General features: G+C 38.1%; 3 protein-coding genes across 3 annotated transcripts; 1 reads left to right on the top strand and 2 right to left on the bottom strand.

The window, feature by feature from the left end:
- Nucleotides 1–1,388: 1,388 nt before the first annotated feature.
- Nucleotides 1,389–6,864, bottom strand: LOC129942658 (gastrula zinc finger protein XlCGF8.2DB-like). Its single transcript, XM_056051689.1, has 4 exons — nt 6,602–6,864; nt 6,301–6,529; nt 6,181–6,226; nt 1,389–2,232 (listed from the first exon to the last, which is right to left on the bottom strand). Exons 1-4 carry the CDS (start codon nt 6,707–6,709, stop codon nt 1,470–1,472), a joined length of 1,146 nt encoding a protein of 381 aa, XP_055907664.1. The 5' UTR covers nt 6,710–6,864; the 3' UTR covers nt 1,389–1,469.
- An 8,572-nt stretch (nt 6,865–15,436) lies between these two features.
- On the top strand, nt 15,437–17,224 carry LOC129941050 (golgin-45). The gene is made up of 4 exons (XM_056049596.1): nt 15,437–15,649; nt 15,739–16,469; nt 16,550–16,927; nt 16,988–17,224. The coding sequence occupies exons 1-4, from the start codon at nt 15,610–15,612 to the stop codon at nt 17,111–17,113; spliced, it is 1,275 nt and encodes a 424-aa protein (XP_055905571.1). The 5' UTR covers nt 15,437–15,609; the 3' UTR covers nt 17,114–17,224.
- Nucleotides 17,110–18,380, bottom strand: LOC129941051 (omega-amidase NIT2-like). The gene is made up of 4 exons (XM_056049597.1): nt 18,233–18,380; nt 17,832–18,169; nt 17,608–17,776; nt 17,110–17,548 (listed from the first exon to the last, which is right to left on the bottom strand). Exons 1-4 carry the CDS (start codon nt 18,249–18,251, stop codon nt 17,220–17,222), a joined length of 855 nt encoding a protein of 284 aa, XP_055905572.1. The 5' UTR covers nt 18,252–18,380; the 3' UTR covers nt 17,110–17,219.
- Nucleotides 18,381–24,895: the final 6,515 nt, after the last annotated feature.

The following is a 24,895-nucleotide window of genomic DNA, read 5'->3' as shown; positions in this document are numbered from 1 at the left end:
TTTGTGGTTTTCAGACTTAAATCCATCCAATACAAATTGTATTAAACAATTAGAAAGGTTATTACTTATCCAATGAGGGAAGGATTCATGAAAACCGAAAGCAAGTTTCCATAACCTTGGAATGAAGGGATGTGATTGCTATTGGACGTTAGTTAGAGGGAGAGGAGGATTCACCTGTTTTAGGGACTCTTTTAGGCTTGGAAAGAGACGTGTTGAGTAGGAAAGATGAAAAAGCTTACGCAGTGGGTTTGCCAGCGTTGAAGAACACCTCTTTAGAACAATAGGGGGAATAGTTTTCGGGCCAGCTGATTTGTGTATGTTAAGGTCTTTCAGTACTTGCAACTGCACGAGTGCGAAAGAAGATTTGTCCCATAAAATCCGTTACGCTCTCAAGAATAGGAAGACACTCTCTGGTAGCGTTGAATTAACAGCAAACTGTGCTGCAAGCAAATTGGATTTATCAATCGAGCTCACATAGGGAGTGTTATGGTGGACGAGCGTTGGAACCGAGGATGACGTGGTTTTTCGTGCGGTTTTTACAAATGACCAGACATTTTTACTACCTTTGAGGCATTGTAATATTTTTTGCGTTAATTTCTGTTTATGCAAAAATTTGGTTCTTTGAATATGACCGTTGCAGATCTTTCTATCTTGTTTAAACTTATTCCGGTTTATCTCAGTCAGGTTGGCTTTATAAATCATTGATCCTAATAACCTCTTTACAGATCGAATCAAACCATGAGATCTTTGGGTTTGATAGATTTCAGCATATACAGGATAAAATTTCTCATTCCACAAAGAATTACATTTGTAACCATATCTGCGCTGGAATCCTCGTCACTATCGAGAAAGCATAGTGAACAGTTACATTTCCTGAAGAATTCATTGCGACCGTCCTTGTTGGCCTTCTCATATTGCTAAACGGTTCTCATAGGGTTTCTTTCTTTCATTGGTAACAAGATACCAATGAGAGACGGAAATGCCTTAAAACATGTGTCACAGCCAAGAAACTATGGCCTAATTTCGAAAATGTGGGTGGGTACCAAATGACTGCTGCACCTAGCGCATGGGTTATTCATCAATCCATTTTTTTAAGCTTTTCCACATAATAATCGGCACTTTATGAACGAGTCTCAAAATTTGTGGATTATTTTCATGTAATGCCTTTTCCACAATAAGTGTACATGCAGTAAAACAATAATGTTTAAGGTCGCTCTTATCTTCCAATCCCAGGACAGTAATTACATAAAATTAAAAACTATTTTTAGCGGTAATCTAAAATACTCCATTTCAAGAAAGACCTCCAAAATTGTTCTCACAAAATACAAAAACAAATTTTTGTAATTTAACAACTATTTTAATTTACTAATAATAATTTATTAAATTCAAACAAATAACAATTTAAATATCAATTATAAATAAACTTACTCGTATCACTACTTTTATTTGCTAAGAAATTAAAACTTAACCTAATCTAAACGAGTTTGATGAACTCGCTTCATGTGATCCTTCAAATAACGCTTCTGCATCATTTTTACGCCACAAATATGACACGAAAAGTCCGAAGTATTGTCATGGATTTTACGATGTTTCGTAAGATTATTCAATGCAGCGAATTTCTTATGACAAAAACTACATTCGAACGTCTTCTCTTTGGTCTTATGTTGCAATAAATGTGATTCCAAATGATGTTTGAATTTGAATCCTTTGCCACAATCGAAGCATTTATGTGGTGCTTCCTTCGAATGGGTCTTTCGATGAGCGTACAATGTTGAGTCGGTCTTGAAATGTTTACCACAATCGACACATTTAAATGGCTTATCCTTGCTGTGAACACTGCGAATATGATTGAGCAGAACGCGTTTGCATGGAAATTCATGATGGCATTCATCACAGTTGAATTGTTTCACTAAAGTGTGATTGGAATTCATGTGATATTTAAGACCACTGTTGCTGGTGAATTGTTTGTCACATTTGGTACACTGGATTTTTTCAATTATCTTAGGTTGATTCTTTGGTTGAACGTTTTGTAGGGAACTCAGGGCATGCTCGGTCATGTGGGTGATAAGGTCATCTCGTGGTTTGTAATTCTTACAAAGATCACAGCAAAATACTAGGTCACAATGCATGGCAATCAAATGATCATTGAGTTCTGGTTGGCTGGTGGTGCAGGTTAAACAAAAATTGCAAGAAAAACTGCCATTGTTCGTTTGCTTTGGTGTTTTGGTTTGTCTAGAAAAGAAATTAAGATAAACGAATCAAAAACAGAGTTAAAGCGAATCTTTAATAAGAAAATGTTTTTTTAAATTTTCAACTCTACAAAGATAATTTTATTGGATACTTGCCTATAGCAAAAGGAAGCTAATTAAAGGATGTTGTTCAGTGGTTCACTGTGCAGAACAAGGAATAACACTTTGGAGAACATATTGACGAAAGCTTCACTTTTCAGGAAATGAAACACATGGCCGAATAAGAAGGAAGAAAATACGGGGAAAGCTGGTACTTTTATATACGAAGAATGAGCCTCAAGACCAAGTCCAAAAAGGAAATGCACTATGACGAAAGAAATGTAGGCGCAGATTTTAAAATCTTTCAGATTCAAAAATGCAACAAAACCTGTACGTATTATACATTTGCATGCTCTCCTGCTAAACATGGATGTTGAGTTGCCAATTACATATTTGAAACATTTTCCAAAAACTGTTCGTCAACCTTCTTTACGGACTCAGATCGCGAAAGATAGCAACAACGGTTACATATTGCCATATTTACACCAGTGATTTGATAGGTCTTACTCACGCAATCGCATATTCTGACGATCTAATTGCGGTTCTAAAAGTCGAGGTTATCAGAATACCTTTGCAGTGTGACTTTAACTGAAAATCAATTTTCAAATTTCAGAAATTTTTTTAAAGCTGACTTGGGTCCTAGAAAAACAGCTTTAGTTTTTTGGGATTGATTTGGGTTCAGTAGGACTATGCCCCATCGGCACGGAAGAGATAGTGTGAATCACTAGATGATAGAAAAAATTGTCTAGAACTTAATCGACTTACGTAAGTTAGGTTGAATTAGTTTTAAGTACAAAGTTCAAGCCAATATGCATATCAATTTTAGAGCTCACTTTTCAATTCACCATCATCTCAAATATTGGAATAATACTCGACTTTCGAAAAAAAACAAAGCTTTGTAAATTGTAGACAGATCTGAAGGGGTGAAAAACTTCTTACACCGCCGTAGAAAACTAAGGTTAGGTTAGTATAAAGTGGCTGCGGATACAGAACCCACACACTTAGGCTAAAAGAAAAGGCCCATTGTAATACCACATTAGTCTAGAGAATTACTTCTAACTAGTCGAACCATTTTGAGCTTTTTATAAAGCGGAGACAATATTTGATATCCTTATTAGCTATTTCACTGGGATTATCTAAAAGGTAGTCTCCCAGATGAAGTCTGCGTCTTAGTGAAATAACAGGGCAAGTGCAGAGAAGGTGAGAGATTGTTTCCTCTTCTTCCCCATCCATACAGCTCCTGCAGAAGTCATTTAAGGCTACACCAAGTCGTATTTAGTGTCTGCCTATAAGACAGTGTCCCGTAAGGGCACTTATTAGGGAGCTAATACAAAGTCTACTTTGAGATATCAAGTCTTTGGAGCGCTTTAGGTCCAGGGAAGGCCATATGAGTTTTGTGGCTGCGCACGTTGGTAAATTGTGCCACCTAGAGTTTGTTATCGTAAGAGCTGCTTCTTTTAGCAGAAGTTTACATGCAGCTAACGGTATATCTTTCTTCTCCCTTTCAGGCGAAATAGGTATGACGGTTCCATTTTTAGCGAGTTCATCGGCTCTACAATTTTCTGTGATGTCTCTGTGGCCCGGCACCCAACAGAAGTGAATGTTAAATTGCTGCGCCATCTCCATAACGATCGACAATCGAGGGCCGTTTGAGATTTGGGTGAGACACCGTCAAGAGATTTAATAGCAGCCTGACTGTCAGAGAAGATGCGGATATCAGAAGTTGATATCACGTTTTCTCTTGGCCAGGAGAAAACCTCTTTGATCGCTAAAATTTGCGCTTGTAAAACGCTACAATGATTAGGGAGGCGGAAAGAGATGCTTAGATTAAGCTTTTCTGAGTACACACCACTACCAACTCCCTCATTTGTCTTGGAACCATCTGTATAAAAATGAATACTTTTGTTATTCAGGATTTTTTTGTCTTCCCATTCACCTCCGGATGGAATGAATACGTGGAAGTTTTTTTCCAAAATGGGCTTTAGGAATAGAATAGAACCGAAGAGTTTAAAATGATGGAGTGCCCCACATTGTTGAGATGAGGCGTTTAGTCTTATAGCTGTACTCGCAGCCACTTGTTTTCTGAAGATGTCGAGGCGTGTCAGATGGAGGAGAGTGTCTAACGATGCTGAGGGCGTGGTTCTCAATGACCCGCGTATGCAGAGCCATGCAGTGCATTGGACTCTGCTGAAGTTTGTCGTAGCAACCCCGTACATAAGTATTGGTCGGATGACCGATGTATATAGCCAATAGGTTATGCGAGGTTGAAAACCCCACTTACAATTTACAATTGTTAGCAATGTCAAAAATATATTTATCACTAGAACTGAAAGTTGTTTAATCTCATCGATGCAAGTAACACCCATGGCTAGGGTTGCGCTTTTTAGATAGTAGACAGTATCGGCTTTTGGAAGTGTTGAATTCTACATGATTTTAATTCACCATTTGACAATGCTGTTAAGATCAGAATTTAATGATCTTATCATAAGCTGCCATAAGGAATGGCATGAAAATCTTGAAAAGAATATGAAAAGCTGAGGGTACTGAAATCAGCGAAACAATTAATGGGTTTAGAAGTTTGAGACAAAAGATCATTTATAAAATGAGGAAAGAGTATCGGGGACAAAACGGAGCCCTTTGGCACACCAGCATTAATTTTGGGGATATCAGAATTGAACCCGTACAGTATTACTTGAATTCAACGAAAGGTAATTTCTAGCCCAACAAAGAAGAGATTCATCAATACCAAATGCACGCATTTTCGATAAGAGAGCTTGATGCCAAACTCTATCAAATGCTTTTGAAATATCAAGTGCAATAATCTTACTTTCTCCAAAACGATGTAAAGATTTGTTCCACTGTTCGGTGAGATAAACCATGTGATCATAAGTGGACCTATTGCTACAAAAGCCATACTTCCGTTCTTCGAAATATTTCCTAAGCTGAAAATTCATCAGCGTTTCAATGACCTTGGAAATAAGAGATATAAGTGCAATTGGACGATATTTAGAGGGTGAGGAGGATTAGCCTTTCTTTAGGAACAGACTGGACAAATGGTGTTTTCCATACACTCAGAAAGAGGACCAGGAAAGTCCACATTCCATCCCAGAACATCAAATCGACATGCACAACCTTTTAACCAATTTCAAGGCCGATTTTGACAGCATCTAGATTGATGAAATTTAGCCACTTCAAGTTTTGGCATACTTGCCAAATTCTTCAGCTTATGTAGGATGATTATGGAGACTTCGCGCTGCTCTATAAAGGTTGGAAATAACTATACCGAAACTCTCATGGATCTCTTTAATATCATCTTTAGAGGAATATTGCAGAGCCCTCATATGGCAACACCAAAGGTACTTACTTTCAAAAGTGTGTCCAATTACAAGCATATGCTGACGTTATTGACATAATTGGACGACCTCAGCGTTAATGGGGCTTTTGCGAGCATTAAGACATTGGTTTAGTTGTTAATAAGAGAAAAAAAAATACCTGCAACATTAAGAATTACTCTCGTTTCTTTGGGATAAGAAAGCAAATAAGAAGCAAGGACCAAATTGTCGCTATTTAAGATACTAATGATCACTGTCCTACTTGAACTATGAAATATACTGATAAGAGCCCCAATTGAGTTGTTTCGAGGGAAATTTTGCGTGATCCAGTCATAGACATAGTCAACCGGTTAAGAGTCTAACATCTTACAAGGATGGGTTACGTGGAGCGCATCATAATGAAGTCTTTGAATCCACCTCTAAAAAATAGTACAGTAGAGAAAAGTGGCGGACAAGGCTATGCACAGTACACATGTGCAATGTGACAACCCCCTACTTGGAGGGGGTAACTTAAGTGTGTTAAAAACAAACATTAAATTTAAAAATATATTTTTACTTACTTGGTTGCTTCTATTCCCGCTAAAAGTTGAACATTATTTCCGTTTTCTAGCTTGAAAAAAACAACAATGGAAACCATTAATATTTATTTAATTAAAATGTTCCACTAATTAAATTTATACCTTCGACGTTAACAACGTTATCGAGCTTTAAGGTTGAGTCAGCATCGGCATCGGGGTCTTGGCCATCCTCTCTCACGCTCAGTGATATTGATTCCAATAGCTTCTTGTTTTTGAGCAACGAAGCGAATTTCTGTTGAGACTTTTCGCATCGTTTGTAGAAAACATCCCAGCTGTCGATCAGGTCCAAGCAATCTACGCACAAGTTTTTCGGAAAACTTTCATCGCTATCCTGGAATTAAATTAAAAATAAAAGTTCACTTGTGTTTGAAATGGAAGGTTTTTTTAAGACGCATATTTTTACTTTTATCGGAAGATACTTGTAGATTTGAGTTTTGTTATCATCAATTGTTTCGGAATGTTTGCCTTTTATGGTTTCCCCGCAAATTCGACACATTTTATTGAAATTCATTCTTGAACTATTTTTGTGGGGTTTTTGTTGAACTTATAATTTGAAGGTACAATTTTAGGGAATGAAAAACAACAAGAAAAAACTTTCTATTTTAAAGATAATAATTTTTTAAAGAAAATAATTATTCTTGTAATCGTGTGGATGACATTTTTCTTTGTTTACAAAACATATAAATGACGTTTTTGAGTTATTACAGCAGTTCTTGCAATATGATGCCAACCTTGTGCTGATAAGAAATATGTATCTGAAAACTATTATAGTAGTTTTGGTCAAGCATGTTTAATCAACATGATGATATAACGAAAAACTTATATTGGATACATTTTGCTTGATGTATCGTTACCCAAATCGATTCAATTTTTTCATCGAGTGATATTTGCGGTAGATTGTTTTTTTTTTTTTTAATTTCTCGATATTCCTAACAATCGTTCATTTTCGAAAATTAAGTTCAAAATTGTTACTATTTGTAAAAAGAGGCTGGGATGAGATCCACGCTGATAACTTCCCATCCGTGCCCGTCTTGCAATTTTTTCTAAAACTTTAACAAAATATTATAACAACATTTTGCGTGATATAAGAAATTTGAAGTCAATTTTTCTTAGTTCTTATAATACTTGAGTCGAAAACCATTTCTTATCATTTTTTTTTTGCTATTTTTCCTGGTTTTGTAAAAAGGTGTCAATTGAATTTTTCTAAAAAAAAACTAAAAATTACAACAATAGTTTACATTATGATAAAATAAGTTTACATTTTAAGTCGGAACCCGATTTTTAACAATTTTAGTAACATTAGCCGTGTTTTGTTGGAGTATAGTAGGATCTTACACGAATAACAAAAACAATATCCGCTGCAGCATGAATACTACCGATAAAAGTTAAAGTAGAACAAACCCCTCCTTGAAGCAATTGTTAAATGAACTTTTTTTTTAAATCTCAATTTCCAGATGTTTTCTTACCATTTCTTCTTGAAAATTGTCCCTTTTATTAGTTTTAGTTAGTTTTTTTTTGCTGAAGTTAATTTTAACTTTTGATTTTCACAAAACTTTCTTTTCCTTGTGTTTTTTTTTTTAATTATTGCCATTATATTCATATTCAGTACCAATTTTTAAATACAAAAATCTGGCAACTGCCGATGCGTTTTCTTGGGAATTTTCTGCTATGCTATTTATAGAATGCAAAAAAAACACGGGTATTTTTTAAAAGTTTTTATTTCTTATAAGCAAAAATGCAGATTGGATTTGCCTAAGACAATATTAAGCGTAGCATGAAATAATTTTGTCCCAATACCTTCATTTATTCAGAAGATGAATATCAATTTTTACCATTTTATGTAGTATTTTTTGAAGGTTTTAATTTTTATAAAAAAACCGACAGTTGGGTTTTTAAAAAATTTTTAGTGAATATAAAAATCAAATTTTGTATGAGTTTAAATTAGTTTGAAGTCAATATGTTTAAATTAAAAAATAATATATTTGAGTCAAAAATTGATTTTTACCAACTTTTAGTTTTTTAAGTTTTTAATTTTTTGTAAAAAAAACGTTATTTTGTTACTGAAACTTTTGATTTTATTGTCTGTAAAATAAAGTGTATGTGAAATCTATATCTCTACAGGTTCTTGAGATATGGATGACGAAAAATGGTATCCCGATCGTTGGACGTACGAACGTATGTATATAGTCTGCTATTACACGATAAATCTAGATGCATGCGACACTTCGAACAACATAAGTGCAAAAGAGAAAAAAAATTCGAAAACATGAGACGCAAGAAAATCGACCTGTGTCGCACGGGTAAAATTTTCCTTGCGACAATTTGACGTTTCTCTGTTCTCTTATTCGTATTTTTGCTATTCTCTTTCATATGGTTTCGTTGTTCGAGAAGCAAACTCCGACGGACAGTTCATTTTGTTAACATTTTATTTACTACGCACAATTGTTGTCAATATAAATCCTTTCTATATATAATAAAACTCATAAATTTTACAAAACAAAATGTTTTTTTATTGATTTTAAAGAATAACAAAATGTTCTTGATTAATTAAAGTAAATAGACCAACAAACAAGTCGATGACGAAATAAAAATGAAAGAGAACTGTCAAAATAGATTCATGAATCTAGTTTCAACGTGTAATAGCACTTGAGAAACAGGATAGGATCATAAAGAAGAATTCGAAGATGTCGCATGCATCTAGATTCATCGTGTAATAGCAGACATACGAACACACGCGCACACAGACATTCCTGGAAACGTGGAGAAATGTCAAAATTTTCAATTCGAAAAATCGGAGGTCTATAAATAGATTTTACTTAAAAAATTAAATTCGAATAATTATATAAAACCCCATTCGGTGCACATTGGTTTTGAATTTCTGAATATTGCAATGACTAGGAAGACAGGGTGTGGTAAGAAGGCATTCCCCATTCGCGAAGGACTGCTAAACAACGAATGTCATTGTTTGACAGTACGGCCGAGGTTGGCCTCAAGGGTATATTTCACTAGAGCATAAACCGTTAAAATAACGGTAAAAAAGGGTCAGACAAGGTACCTTACGATAATGTTCAAGCGGAGTAAATGAACTTGATATTATCACCTATCAATTTAAATGCTCTACGTTCAGTACTATCCAAGAGGATTAAGTAAGTTGCAGGAGAACTAGCCCAGAGAGTTATACTAAAGCTTTGAACGTCTTGTAGATAACAGCCAGATCAGAATGGGTGAAACATTTCTTGCATCGCCTAAGGAAACCCAAACACCTTGCCGAATTTTTGGCGATATCGCGTATGTGATCCTTCCACAAGAGGTGCTTGGTGACACACATACCGAGATGTTCAGTCTCATTGATGCAAGTGCCATCCATGGATAATGGCAAAGGGGGTATATCACGCTTTAACGATACAAGACAGCATTGGGTTTTCGAAGCATTAAATTCCACGTGGTTTTTTAATCCCCATTGAACAAAGCTGTTTAGGTCGGAATTTAATGAGCTTATCATATTTTGTCGTTGCAGTTCCTCATCCGAAGAAGAGGGATGTGAATCTGAAAACGAATATGAGAAGCTAAGAATACTATCGTCAGCAAAAGTATTGGATTAGAAGTTGCCCACAGGAGATCATTAATAAAAATGAGAAAGAGTGTTAGAGATAAAACAGAGCCCTGTGGAACACCAGTATTTATTTTATTGTTTTCAGACTTAAATCTATCCAATACTACTTGTATTGAACGATCGGAAAGGTAATTAATAATCCAATGAAGCATGGATTCATGAAAACCGAAAGCACGCATTTTCGATAAGAGAGCCTGATGCCAAACCCTATCAAATGCTTTTAAAATATCAAGTGCAATAATCTTACTTTCTCCAAAACGATGTAAAGATTTGCTCCACTGTTCGGTGAGATGAACCATGAGATCACCAGTGGACCTATTGCTACAAAAGCCGTATTGCCGGTCATTAAGAAGCTTTCGATTTTCAAGATATTTCTTGAGCTGATAATTAATCAGCGTTTCCATGACCTTGGAAAGAAGGGACGTAAGTGCAAACGGTCGGTAATTAGAGGGTGAGATTCGCCTTTTTGGGGATGGGTTGGACAAAATGCAGTTTTCCACGAGACCTGAAAAGTAAGTCAGATGAAAAAGCGTACGCAGTGGTTTTGCCAGCATTGAAAAACCCCTCTTCAAAATAATAATGGGAACACCATCCGGACCAGCGGATTACGAGTGCGAAAAAAATTGGTCCCATAGAATCACTTAACTCGGTCAAGTACAGGTGGAGTCATAACACTCACTGGCAGCATATAATTGGCGGCAAACTGCCTGGCTAGAGATTAGCTTTCTCTAAAGAGCTAAGTAAAGAAGTGTTATTGACAACTAGCGTAGAAACCGAAGAAAAGGAAAAATTCATCATGTTTTTTACAAATGACCAAAAATTTGCAGTGCCTTTGGAGATTGCATGTATTTTTTCCAGTAATTTTTGGTCATACATACATTTGGGCCAGCGAATATAGGCTTGGCAGACCTTCTGGACTTGTTTGAAGTTTGACCGGCTTTAGATTTAAGTCTAAACATTTTATTTCTTAAAATCCAAATAAATAATCCTCATTAAGGTTGGCTTTATAGCAACGGAAACTTACTTCTTTGGCCCTAATAACCTCTTTACAGCTCGCATCAAACCATGCGTTTTCCCTTGGTCTCATTCCCAGGAAAATTTAATCTTGTGATCATATCAGTGCTGGTGTCAACGTCACTATGGGTAAAGCATAGTGACCAGTTAAAGACCCTGAAATAATTATTGGACTGTCCCCGTTGGCTTTCTCGAATTGCCAAACGGTTCTCCTAGGAGCACTTTTTTTAACTGGACAATTTTGACACGACAAATAAACGCTTAAACTTAAATGACTGATTTCCGATCGCTGTAACAAAAACGAAAAATTCCAGCGATCGATATTAGTTTTTACGCACGGCCATTTTGAGAAAAATTGTTGATACTTTTATGTCATCTGCGCAGGTCAACGCATTATTTACCTCGTCAATTTTAATTAAATTCTCAAGCAAGCTTAAAAAATTAAATAATTCTATTTATTTATTTAATGATTTATAATGAATTTATTGCACTATTTTAAATTTTTGATATCAATCTACTAAGAGATATCTACTATTACAGATATGCAATGTGACCAAACAATTTACGACATTACAGGTGTTATGTTAAATTATTCAAAACACTTTAACATTCAATTTAATACATTTTTAACTTAAGTTTTTAAATTTTACATTGTTTATTGTTGTTTGGATTTCGGTTTATTAAAAGAAATTGGCTCGAATTGCAATTGATGTATGAAGAGCGAAAGGGTTCTAATTTCAGTAATATTAGATTATTTGAACAAAATACTACAAACATTTGTTCGAGGGTCTTACGTAAGATTTAGTAATATCAACCGTTTGGAAAATAATTGAAACTGTAATTTGCTCATTCGTGGAATTATGTAATTTAGTGAATGGTTAAATCCTTAAAGAATAGCCATTATATCGGTTTAAATAGACTATTTTTTACACACAATGACGACTAATTAGTCCTTATTTCTTGAAAAAATTATGGTATTTTTAGTTCTAACAAGACGGTACAGATAGAAGTGACATAATAATACATTTGTTGTCCAAAATTAAAATGACAAAAATCAATTGAAAATTACCTAAATAATGTAACCTTTTATTCTTAGCAGTTATGGTTGATAATAATAAAGATAGTCTCGCCATGAAATTGTTAGGAAATATTAAATTTATTTTCACTGATAAACCACTAGGAAGCAAAGGATTAGGTAAGTCCTAAATTTTTTAAGTGAATCTTATCATCACTAATTCCAAACTAAGCAACTTACCGAATCTCACTGAATCGATAGGAGACCTTGAATCAAAGGTGAAAACCTTTGAAACTTCTATAAGTAAAGCTTTTAGAGTCTGTTGCCCAGTTAAATATAGCCGTAAGACCCTTCCTTCTTGGTGGAATGAAGAACTGTCCAGTCTTAGGAAAGTAACGAGGACAATTTTCAATATCTGCCACGAACATAAGTTTTACCAACCGTATTAAGACTCTCTTAAAATTTACAAGCAAGCCCTGTCATCAGCCAAAAGACAAGGCTGGAGAGAATACTGTCAATCAATCGAAGACATAAAGGACTCAGCAAAGTTTTATCGAAGGCACATTGTAATATTCCATTTCTAAAAAAGCCTGATGGAACCTGGACAGCCTCTCCAGCCGAATCTCTTGAGCTACTGATGAAGACGCCTTTTCCTGGTTGCGAGAGTGATAACCCAGAATCGCTTACAACCACAGACCTAAACGTAGCTCATGTGAAACAAGTCAATTCCGTTATAACCAGAGAAAATATTTTGTGGGCCATCAATACTTTTTCTCCAAGGTGTGGCAGCTCCATGGTTGGAACAAATTTTCAAAGGATGTCTCCTTCTCAAACATGTGTCCATGTCGTGGACACAGGTCAAAGTAGTTTTTATCCCGAAAGTGGGTAGGCGAGGTCACGAATCCACGAGGGATTTCAGACCAATAAGCTTAACATCTTTTGTGCTTAAAACCTGCAGCAAAACTTTCGGCAAAAAGTGGGGGAAGATGATTTTATGGACGTTCACAGCCGTAGTACGTCCAATCTTAACATATGGTTCGATTGTGTGTTGGCCTGCTCTCAGCAAAGCCTATAATATTGATAAGCTAAAGAAGGTTCAGAGAACAGCTTGCGTGGGCACCACAGGGGCCATGCGAACTTGCCCAACGGACGCCTTAAACGTTCTTTTGGATGTTCTACCAATCGACCTTTTTATTAAATACATAGTTTCCTGCAGCGCTATTAGGCTGAAGGAATCAAACAGCTGGTTGTCAAAACCTTATGGTCATAGCAACACAACGAAATTGATTCCCTCAGATATTATCTCGGTAGACACTGACTGACTACTTTGAGCCTTAGTAAGGGTTTTAAGGTTATTTTCCCATCCAGAGAAGATTGGGAGGATGACATTGTGTCGATAGGTTTGGACACAACCATCTTCACTGACGGCTCAAAGATGGAGTGCGGAGTTGGTTCTGGGATCTTTTCTGAGTCCCTAAATGTAACCAAATCCTTTCTGACTTTGCTAGCGTTTTTCAGGCTGAACTGCTGGCAATAAGGGAGGCATGTAAGAATATCTCGGCCATATCCTCATCTAAATTGGTCCAGCAATGTCGCGATGAGCTTGCGAACCTGAATATTAACCTCGGTGTCACCCTGATCAGGGCTCCTGCCCATAGTGGTATTGTGAGAAATGAACGGGCTGAGGAGCTAGCCAGGCGAGGATCGGCCCTTCATAGCGCACTTGCGGAAATGGTTAACATTCCTCTTGGTGCTATGAAGGGTAAAATCTTTTCTATCTACCAATCTGAATCAAACCGAAGGTGGAGCAATTTACCCAACTGCATTATATCTAGGAAGATATGGCCCACCTATAATAAAACCCGTACAACCGATCTTCTATGCAGGCCAAGGCAAGACATAGCCAGGATTGTTGCGGTTTGTACCGGACATTGGCCTATAGGATTTCATGCAGAGAACTTGCCGTAGTTGTAGTGACCAAAGAGAAAGTGAAACGATAATCCATTTCCTCTGCAAATGTCCTGCTTTGGCAAACACTAGAATGAAATACTTTGGAAAAGCATTCTTTGACGAACTTGATGAGCTATCTGAGACAAAGATTAGAGACCTAATCTTTTTTCTCAATGCGACAAAATGGCTCTTACGTAATCGCTATGAAGCTTCTCTATCAATCTATCCCTTTCAATCAAAGGTCAAACGAGTTTTTGGTATCAAAACGGCGCACTACAGCGCTAATTGGATCTCAGGCTAGGTTGCCTAGAGATCGCCATTTCTACCTACCTACCTATCATTATAATACGTTTTTGAACCGTGTATCTTTTATAACAATGACGTAGTCTCTACTTGTCAACTATGGCAAATGATGACAGCTTCATAAGTGACAGATATCGTGTTACATTTTGGGAATTTTTTTCACAGGTCGTTTATAGCTATCATTAAAAATGTCTGTCATCAAAAAAATTTTCCTTATTGAAATAAACCGTGATATTTTGACTGATAGAAATCTGTCATTGGAATTGTGTGAAATTGGAACAGAAATCAGTGGAACGATTTGGTTCACCTTTGAACATATCAGATGTTCAGGAAAATAAATTTCTGTACGGAAAACAGCATAATACATTTTCAGAAAAAAATAAATGTGCAATAACATTTTTATTTCAATAAAAATTCTTTTTGTGATTTTCGATCGACAGTATATAATTTGTATCACCGTCAAATATCGATTCAAAATTTTGTCCGGATCGATTTCAATGATAGCTATAACTGGCCCCTAACGAAGCTATAAATCCTCGGTAACCGTTTTGGCTTGCCTAGAAGCTAAAGCGAAGAGCTGATTCATAAAGTGATGGAATGTGTGCGTGATATTTTTCGCGGAAAATCGTTAGATATTTTATGTTTTCGTAAAAATAAGTCAACATTTTTTGTTCAAATTCACAAATTAGCGACATTAAAAATACAACAATGTTAACAAATGGATTTTGGAAGGTGATTCGTACGAAGGATTCATATTGAGTGTTTGTATTGAATAATTTGCCATCTGTCTCTTTAATACCACACGAAACATAGGTGTGGTCCACGCTCAGCTTTTCACTTCATTTTCTCGGTCATTGCTCATAGAGCGCGCTGCAAAATAATTGAAAAAGTAATACAACCCGAGCGTTGTGATAAATCTGAGCTAACAAAGAAAAGCACACCCTCTTTTGACAGCTCAGTTTTCTTCTCTTAGTTTAAAAAGAAAAACGCCTTTCATTTAATGTTCTCAAGCCATTCACATGACATACTAGATATGGACTGCCTATGTTCTAAGTTCAAAGGAAAAAGATGACAACAACGCGAAGTTGGCTACGAGCATAATGTACATTTTCTGCAATATCGTCTCAACTCAAAAAGGAATATTTCGAGGTAAATGCAATAAGAAGAAAAAGAAAAATCAAGGAAAAATGACGGATCTAATAGGTCAATGTCACAAGCTCTTAATAAAACGCCAAAAATAAAATGAAACGAGAGAACTCAGCAAAGTGAATCTCTTGCGAAAGTGTTCTCAAAGTAAACGAACAAACCTTGGTGTAGTAGATAGTAGAATCGAACAATCCTAAAAACGTAAACGTCATCCATCACATCTTCGGTCCACATAAAAACAAGAAAAGAAAATCTAAACAAAATATTTAATAAATACAAAATATAAGAAAATTCCACGAATTTATTGATAAGAAAATTAAATTGCTCAACATCATACCGTAGATAAGAAGATTCACGCTTTACAACAAAAATGCCACACACCGATAAAATGATGATCGATGTTGGAAAAGGTAAAAAAAGATAAACACTTGTTTTTAACTTCTGCTGAAACAACCAGTTCCTCATATTTTTATTTGTTCGAATTTAAATTTCTCTATAGCTCGAACCAGTGGCGATGGAATGGAAACTAGCGAAAATGCCAAAACCGAAAATAAACCAACATTTTCTAAGGCTCAATTAAGACGCAAAGACAGCACAATCCAAGAGACAGTGCATCAAAAGAAACCTCCCCCACCAGCACCCAGCTCAATTCCAATTCCTGGCCTGCATACCTTGTACCGACCAATGGAGACATCAAGGAGCTTACCTGCCGTCAAACCGCGAGGTGAACTTCGCCTCCTCACCCCCAGGTTAATCGATTCCCGTGAAGTTCCCGAACACAAGAAGACCAAACCTCCACGATTTATTCCCTTCGAACCTTATGCTGGTGCTGTAAATCCAATTTTCCCCAACAAAGACAAATCCAAGAAAATCCTCAAGAAAGATCGTAACAATTTAGATATCGGTGTTTTAGTAAGTCATATGTCGACAATGCGAACACAAGAACTGCACGAAGCAGGTGAGGAAGGGGAAAAGACAGCACCCGCTCAACTGGTGTCCGAAGATCCACAGGTGATTGAGTTGAAAGCTGAATTGGCCAAAATCAAGGAAGAACGAGACTTTTTGAATAGTCAGCTCAAATTTCAAGTGCAAGTGAATTCGGAGTTAAAAGGTCTACTTGTTGCTTCGGTGGGCGAAGATCTTCAGACGAGGGTCAATGTTTTGACCGAAGATAAACTGCAACTGGCTAGGGCGTTATTGGACACGGCAAATAATCTTACAACCCATACAGTAAGTTGGACTCTTTCGGGCCAACACACTTTCATCAAGGTGTCCTTTTAAAATTCTTAACATGTTTCAATCAATTTTAGGAACAAATCGAATTCCTCGCGAGTCAGTGCGAAGTTTGGCGCAGTAAATTCCTTGCCAGCAGTGTTATGGTGGAGGAACTCGCTCGATGGAAGGCTGATCTAACCCAGAAAAACGAATTGCTCACAGAGTCGACCAAGCGACTTCTTAATCTCTCTTCCGAAACTCGCAAAACTCAAATCGATATTCTTAAAAATCTAAAATTCATGGCAAAGATCAAATATCTAAATCTACCAGCCACCGATGTCGTAAGCCTCGGTTCGGAGTGTCTTAATATTCTACAACAAATGGCTCTCCATTCTGGCGTTGGTATTCCTGACAATCTATATTTAAACAATAACAATCAGCAGCTCACTGAAGATGAACAATTTGCCATTCAAGTAAGTTGCATCAAAAACAAGAGTTTATTTTGAATTTGTACTTCTTTGTAAAATTCTCAGGCCCTAGAGTTCATAAGTCAACCTTTAATCGCTACTGACGACGCAATAAAAGCTCTTTTCGGTCAAACTCGACGATCCTATGTGACGACTAGCGAATTGCCAACCGAAGAACCAATAAGTGCTTAGTTTTAGGAAAATTTAAAACTTTATTTTTATAAAAATAAAATGAAGAACCGTTAAGAAAATATTATACAATCACATTTAATGCCTTGAATAAAAGCAGGATATTGGGTTAAACTTTGTTTGTTTCAGTAGTTGTGTAAAGATCAGTTCTCCTTTGGGTGGAAATTGGAATCTGTTGACGAACTTTCTCCACTATCGAAAAGTCCAGATCGGCGATTACAACCTCCTCCTTTTCCTTAGCACTAGCCAGAATTTTGGCCCAGGGATCCACAACCATGGAATGTCCATAGGCAACGTAGCCTGCAGTTTCATCTCGAGATGGTGATATGGAAGCTACATACAGTTGGTTGTCATTGGCTCTGGATCTTTGCAAGAGCTCCCAGTGCATTGGTCCAGTAGTCATATTGAAGGCAGCCGGATAGATTAACATTTCACAGCCTTAAAAGATTGGAATTCATTAAAAAGTGGCTTAAAGTGGGGTTTTTGACCAAACTTACCATTGTTTCGGTAGATTCTCGCCATTTCCTCGAAACGAATGTCATAGCAAATGCCGATTCCAACTTTGTGTCCATCAAATTCAACGATGGTGAATTTATTACCGGCTGAGAGAGTTTCAGACTCCTTGAAACGAATACCTCCGGGTATATCAATATCAAAGAGATGGACCTAAAAAATCATCATTGAAACCTAACAACCAGATACAAATTAGCCCTAAACATACCTTTCGATGTTTTCCTATAAGATTTCCCTTTGGATCCCAGATAGTGCATGTATTATAAATGGCATCGTTTTCTCCCATTTCAGGAATAGTTCCACCAATAATATAAATTCCATGTTGTTTGGCACTTTCCGATAGAGCCTTGCAGGTATAACCATCGGGAATGGTTTCTGAGTATTCACGAAAATAATTAGTACCATAAGGGCAATTGAAGCACTCGGAAAGAGCAACAATTCGTGGTTTGGATTCGTTGACAACTTGAGTTATCTTTTTCAGAGCATTTTGTACATTTGCAACTTTATCTTTTGAGACTTTCAATTGCAGTAAGGCTAAACGCAGCACTGTGAAGTAGAATCGAAGTTGTGAATCTATTTACATAAAAGAGAGAGTTTTCAAGAACTTACTGTTGGATGATTTGCTCATAATAGACGTTGAAATATTCTTTGGGAGACTAATTTACAACTCAAATTGAATGAAGGCTTCGTAATTGTGTCTTTTGACCTGTGATACCCTTAAAATATTTATTTTTCTTTCCAATCCAACAAAAACAAACAAAAAAACAGCTGACTGATAACAACTTTTGACAGTTCATAATTTGGTTTGTGTCATTGGAACACAATTTCGAAATTATTTAATATTTTTTCACAACAGAGGGCAGTAGTAATTCGGAAATGTATTTCTTAAGGGCCATGTAGACGTTAAGAGGTCGGTGAGATTTTTGACTTGCTTCTTACCGGCATTACGATATTTTACGATCTCATGTGAAGCGCTTCAAACCTCGGACGTTGAAAGGAAGCTTATTTATATATTTCTATTAATTAGAAGAGAAGAAACTACTGCTATACATATCTACACAGATTTTGAAATAAAACAAACCAAATTTTATTGGCAATACAGTTGTCAGCTGTTAAAGCGCGACAATCAAATTAAATGCATTAAGTACGATACTGTCCAAAAGGCTTAAGAAATCTGCAGAAGCACAACTCCAGAGATGGGAGTTATACTTAACATCGCGTTTGTGGTCGTGCCACAAGAGGTGGCTCGTAACACATACCGAGAATATCGAGATTATCAGTCTCATTGATGCAATTGCCATAAGATGAGATAAGAGGGGTTTATCTCTTTATGGGGCCTCAACCAACATGCGTCTCCAGCCAGCTCGGTCCCTAGCTAGCTGTCTCCAGTTTCGCACGCCAAGTTGGTTGAGGTCCTCTCCCACCTGGGTGCGCCACCTGAGTCACGGTCTTCCTCAACCGCACCGTCCCTAGGGATTGGATTCCAAGACCTTCCGGGCTGGAGCGTTAATGTCCATCCGCTCTACATGACCTAGCCCTCTAAGCCGTTGGACTTTAATTCTGCTAACTAGGTCAATGTCGCTGTATACAGCCCGTACAGTTCGTCGTTATATCTTCTCCTCCATTCTTCATCTATGCGTACGGGACCGAAAATCACCCAAAGAATTTTTCTCTCGAGCATCCCAAGACGCTTTAATCTTTCTAGGACAGGGTCCAGGCCTTAGCGCCATAAACGAGAACCGGGATGATGAGCGTCTTATAGATGGTGGTTTTGGATGCTCGAGAGATGACTTTACATCTCAATTGCCTTCTAAGTCCAAAGAAGCAGCCATTTGCACGTTTTATTCTTCGTTTGATTTCAGAGCAAAGTCCTTAACTACCTCGAAGTTATAGCTGTCCATGGTGACGTTTTGTCCAAGACGTCGTTGTAATGTCCTTTTTTGATGACAGCATAAACTTGGTCTTGCCCTCATTGACCACTAAACCCATCTTCTTCGCTTCCGTCGCAATGCTCAAAAACGCTCCACTGACATCACGCTTTGAAATTCCAACTATGTCAATATCATCTGCGTATCCGAGTAATTGACGGTTGAGTTTTGCACAATTCTTTCCAGAACTATAATGAAGCAGTCGCATGACAGTACATCGCCTTGTCTAAAACCTTTTTTGACATCACATGCATCGCTAAGATCTTTTCCAACCTTGATAGAGCAGCGTGCATTCTCCATCGTCATTCTGCACAAATGTTTGACAGGGATACCAAAACTCGACACTGCTCTGTAGAGTTCTTCCCTATAGATGCTGTCATATGCGGCTTTAAAATCGATAAAGAGATGGTGGGTATCGATTTGAAGGGCCTGGGTTTTTTCCAAGATCTGCCGTAGTGTGAATATTTGGTCGATAGTGGACTTTCCTGGTCTGAAGCCACACTGATAAGGACCAATCAGGTTATTGACGAATGGCTTCAGACGTTCACATAATACGGCAGAGAGCATCTTATACGCAATGTTAAGGAGACTGATGCCTATGTAGTTGGCGCAGTTTAGAGGGTCTCCTTTCTTATGTATCGGGCATACTATGCTGGGATTCCACTCATCGGGCCTGCTTTCTTCCGACCATATTTTGCAGATGAGTTGGTGCATGCTCCCTACCAAGTCATCGCCTGCTGCTTTGAATAGTTCGGCAGCAATGCCGTCAGCTCCAGCAGCTTTGTTTGACTTAAGTTTAGATATAGCTATCTTCACTTCGTCAAGGTCGGGTAGGCGGAATTGTTGATCTGCGTCGACGAGGTTGAGTGGTTCTATCTCCCTTACAGCGGAATTTGGTTCGCCATCGCCGTTATATAATTTGGAGAAGTGATCTTTCCATATTCTCAGCATCGACTGAGATTCTACTACGATGTTCCCCTGATCGTCTTTACAGGCTTCGGTTCGTGGCTGGTACCCTTGGGAGGTTTTTTTTATCTTTTGGTAGAATTTACGAACCTCATTCCTGTTGTGACATCCCTCTATCTCCTCGATGGCGCGCTTCTCATGCTCTCTTTTTTTCCATCTAAGAAGCCGGTGTTCCTTTCTCCTCTTCTGCTCGTAGAGCTCTCGAGCAGCTCTAGTCCTTTTGTGCAGCGCCGTTTTGTATGCCTCTTGTTTCGCTGCGTGCGCTTGCCGGCATTCGTCGTCAAACCAAGGGTTTCGCTGTGGTGGCCGTGCCTTGTGTCTTCATCTTTCTCCTCTGTTGGGGCATGCGCGCATATTAGGCTTATGTTGGCGAATTTAGCTTTGATGCGGATTGTCGTGATGTGCTCGCTCACAATGTTGAAACTCAAGACTTTTTTCCTGAGCCTAGTTCTAACAACAAATCCACACCCAAAAAGACGCTGTCTTTGTTCTCGGTAGCAGTCGCCGTAGGAGATATCGCAGTCTTTTAGTTTTCGTTTGCCCGGTCCATCCCATCGCACTTCTTGGATGGCTGTAATATCTGCATTGTATAGCAGTTTAGGGCTTCCGCTAATTGTTCGGCTGCACGTGGTCTGTTAAGGGACCTAACATTCCACGTACATATCCGAAGTTCGTTGTCCTTATTTCGTTTGCGTGGGTTGTCAACAGTGAATCCGTCCGTATCCGAGGCTTGTTGGTGCTTCGAAACTATGATGTTTTTACGTGGCCAGGAAGTCACCCCGATGGCACAACCCCCAACCTGGAGGGACCAGATCCTTAGTATAACTCCAAGGAAGGGGAGCCGGATAAACAGCTCCTTACAGGCCTGGGCTCCGAATATGTCGAAGAAGCCCTATAAGGTGTTCACTAAGTAGTTCAACCTTACTGGAACTGTAGACGCCACCGTTGATTCCATCTCGAGAATTCGTCCGCTGCAGCCTGGATAAGGAAAGGTGTCTTAGTGGAAAAATCTCTTTCCCCTCTCTCGTTTGCTGCCCCCAACAACTTTCCACTCGGGTTGGAACCCAATCTCCAGTTGAGGTACTAGGCACCCGATGTTCACCGCGGGGAGGTGAGAGTAGGAGTTGATAGACAGAGGTGGGTTTTGAGAAAAACCTGTGGACGCTTGTGTCCTCTTGAATGCACATGTCTGCCATTTGAACATGAAAAAAATTGCAAACATATTTAAAATTCTTTCAAGTCATGGCTAAGTTAAGTTCGTTATTGAAAGACATTCAGTTTGGATACCCGTCAGTATTTCTCTTGCTATTAACATAGCTCCAAAAGTTTTTTGGGTTGTTTTTTATGTCGGTTTCCGTATTTAAAATAAATTCATAATAAAGAATATCTGAATAGTCAATAAACATATTTCTTAGCTCATTGTATATTACCAAGCCAATATCAGCTTTTGTTTTATTATATTTAATCCAGGCCTTGTTTCTTCTAGTACTTAAGTTTTTTAGGCAAGAATCAAACCGTGGAGGAGATTTAAAAAATTGTGGTCGATTTCGCTGCGGGGCGAGACGTTCTGGTAGCTAGTACGCAGTTCACGCATCTTAATATCCACAAGGGGACATGGAAATCTCCTGATCAATCAACCGTCAACCAGATTGACCACATTGCGATCGACGCACGCCACTTCTCCAGTATCCAGGATATCCGAACTTTCCGAGAGGCCAACATTGACTCGGACCACTACCTCGTTGTAGCCAAGGTACGGCTACGGATATACCGATCCAAGCCAAAACAAGGAAGTACTGTGAGAACTTTCGACATAAGACGGCTGCAATCGCAAGAGACTGCCATGTAATTTTAAGATCGAGTCTCTAATAACCTCATAAGGAGTCCTATGCTTCCTGCATTAAGCATTGAAAACCAGTGGCAACATTGCCTTTCAGCCATCAGAGATGCTGCCTCTGAAGTGCTAGGTTTCACATGGCCACCACAGCGAAACCCTTGGTTTGACGACGAATGCCGGCAAGCGCACGCAGCGAAACAAGAGGCATACAAAACGGCGCTGCACAAAAGGACTAGAGCTGCTCGAGAGCTCTACGAGCATAAGAGGGGAGAGGAACACCAGCTTCTTAGACGGAAAAAAGAGCATGAGAAGCACGCGACCGAGGAGATAGAGGGATGTCACAACAGGAATGAGGTTCGTAAATTCTACCAAAAGATAAAAAAAACCTCCCAAGGGTACCAGCCACAAACCGAAGCCTGTAAAGACGATCAGGGGAACATCGTAGTAGAATCTCAGTCGATGCTGAGAATATGGAAAGATCACTTCTCCAAATTATATAACGGCGATGGCGAACCAAATTCCGCTGTAAGGGAGATAGAACCACTCAAGCTCGGCGACGCAGATCAACAATTCCGCCCACCCGACCTTGACGAAGTGAAGATAGCTATATCTAAACTTAAGTCAAACAAAGCAGCTGGAGCTGATGGCATCGCTGCCGAACTATTCAAAGCAGCAGGCAATGACTTGGTAGGGAGAATGCACCAACTCATCTGCAAGATATGGTCGGAAGAAAGTAGGCCCGATGAGTGGAATCTCAGCATAGTGTCCCCGATACATAAGAAAGGAGACCCTCCAAACTGCGCCAACTACAGAGGCATCAGTCTCCTTAACATTGCGTATAAGATCCTCTCTGCTGTATTATGTGAACGTCTGAAGCCATTTGTGAACAACCTGATTGGTCCTTATCAGTGTGGCTTCAGACCAGGAAAGTCCACTATCGACCAAATATTCACACTACGGCAGATCTTGGAAAAAACCAAGGCGCTTCAAATCGATACCCACCATCTCTTTATCGATTTTAAAGCCGCGTATGACAGCATCTAGAGCTCTACCGAGCAATGTGTAGTTTTGGCATCCCTGTCAATCTTATCCGTTTGTGCAGAATGACGATGGAATGTACACGCTGCTCTATCAAGATCGGATAAATATCGTAATAATCTCCTTACAGCTAGTATAAAACCTTGCATTTTTCTTAGGTCTGATGCCTGAAGCCCAGTTCGGGATAAAAGTTCTCATTCCCAAGAGAATCAAACTAGCGACTAGTTAATGATTCTGAAATGATTATTGAGCCCGTTCAAGTTGGCTTTCTAGTTTTGTCAAACGGTTTTCTTAGGAGCCCTTTCTTTGTTTCAACCTCTCATGGCTTCAGAAGTTAAAACAAACATTCCTATTCATTATGGAACACAACGAAGACGTTCAAGTGACACCATACCAGATTCTATTGCTTCTATTTTGTAATGGTTTCGGTCTGTCAACCAAGAAAAGGACAAGTTTTCAAATCGCGGCTCCAAGACGGTCAATAAACAACACATTTGGTGCTCTCTCTAAGTCCATGTCTTTAATTTTAGTACAAAAATATCGGTTATCGTTTTTCTAAACCTAATTTAGTTTTCGAAGAAAAGTGATTTAATGATGGAACTGTTCGGCAATTGAGAATGCGCCTTGTCAGAAAAGATGTTTTTTGAGCCAAAATAAATATAAACCATGTATTCTACGATATTAGTCTCATAAACTATTTGTACTCATTTTAAAAAGAAGTTCTAAATATTCATTCGTATCGTGGCTTAATTCGTTCTAGGGAACGTGAAGGTATGATAATGACTTTATGTTAACATATAACGATGTGCATTTTGTATTTTAAAGAAATGTTAATTATTTCTTTTCCCATTTCGCAAGGAACCATTTTACAGAAAACATTAAATGGAATTGAGCAGAAAATAAATAAATCATAGAGTAATAAAGTTCAGCTTTCAGTTGAATGAAAAAACATGACCAATTATCATTTTGACATAAATTGACTTGACTTGTAAGCTAAGTAAATTTTTCTTGACTTACTTTCCACTTAACCTCCCAATAAAGTTGCCTTAGTTGGAATGTAATTTTTTGGCAGCTGGCCAATCATATACAAGAAACTTGCCTAACTTTCAAGTCCCTTAAATCACTTGAACCTGCCTATTCTCATACAAAACCCCACTTAAAAGTGATTCCACCTCTTTAGCTATGCCTGGGCTCTTGTAGGTTTGACGAAAAAAAAATTAAAATTACTTTTAAGTACGCAACCTGTTGTCTGGGAAATAAACAAAATTTAAAAATGAAGTTCAAAAGTTTTTTCCATATTTCCGCTGAAAAAGAAGTGGCGTTAAAAAATAGAAGACATCAACGCGAAGTTGGCTGCTATCAGTCGATATCTAGTTGTTCAATGCCGATTACAAAATCCGATGAATGAGTAACGGATGATTTTGGAGTGATTAATTTAATATTTTTAGTGCGGAAGAAATGTCAAAATTGACATTTGGTTTACCCTGCAACATCCTCATAGGA

This window comes from Eupeodes corollae, chromosome 1 (genome assembly GCF_945859685.1).
Source record: "Eupeodes corollae chromosome 1, idEupCoro1.1, whole genome shotgun sequence".
In the NCBI taxonomy this organism is placed as follows: domain Eukaryota; kingdom Metazoa; phylum Arthropoda; class Insecta; order Diptera; family Syrphidae; genus Eupeodes; species Eupeodes corollae.
This window is presented reverse-complemented; position numbering and strand designations above follow the sequence as displayed.

What these genes read in the sequence shown, in the direction of transcription:
- LOC129942658 (XM_056051689.1), bottom strand. Translation starts at nt 6,709, where the DNA reads ATGAATTTCAATAAAATGTGTCGAATTTGCGGGGAAACCATAAAAGGC. An exon ending in TAACGTTGTTAACGTCGAAG is followed by an intron (nt 6,227 to 6,300) that starts GTATAAATTTAA and finishes TTTTCAAGCTAG; the next exon opens with AAAACGGAAATAATGTTCAA. An exon ending in GCGGGAATAGAAGCAACCAA is followed by an intron (nt 2,233 to 6,180) that starts GTAAGTAAAAAT and finishes TTTCTTTTCTAG; the next exon opens with ACAAACCAAAACACCAAAGC.
- LOC129941050 (XM_056049596.1), top strand. Translation starts at nt 15,610, where the DNA reads ATGCCACACACCGATAAAATGATGATCGATGTTGGAAAAG. An exon ending in ATAATCTTACAACCCATACA is followed by an intron (nt 16,470 to 16,549) that starts GTAAGTTGGACT and finishes AATCAATTTTAG; the next exon opens with GAACAAATCGAATTCCTCGC. An exon ending in ATGAACAATTTGCCATTCAA is followed by an intron (nt 16,928 to 16,987) that starts GTAAGTTGCATC and finishes TAAAATTCTCAG; the next exon opens with GCCCTAGAGTTCATAAGTCA.
- LOC129941051 (XM_056049597.1), bottom strand. An exon ending in TTATAGGAAAACATCGAAAG is followed by an intron (nt 17,777 to 17,831) that starts GTATGTTTAGGG and finishes ATGATTTTTTAG; the next exon opens with GTCCATCTCTTTGATATTGA. An exon ending in GAGAATCTACCGAAACAATG is followed by an intron (nt 17,549 to 17,607) that starts GTAAGTTTGGTC and finishes CAATCTTTTAAG; the next exon opens with GCTGTGAAATGTTAATCTAT.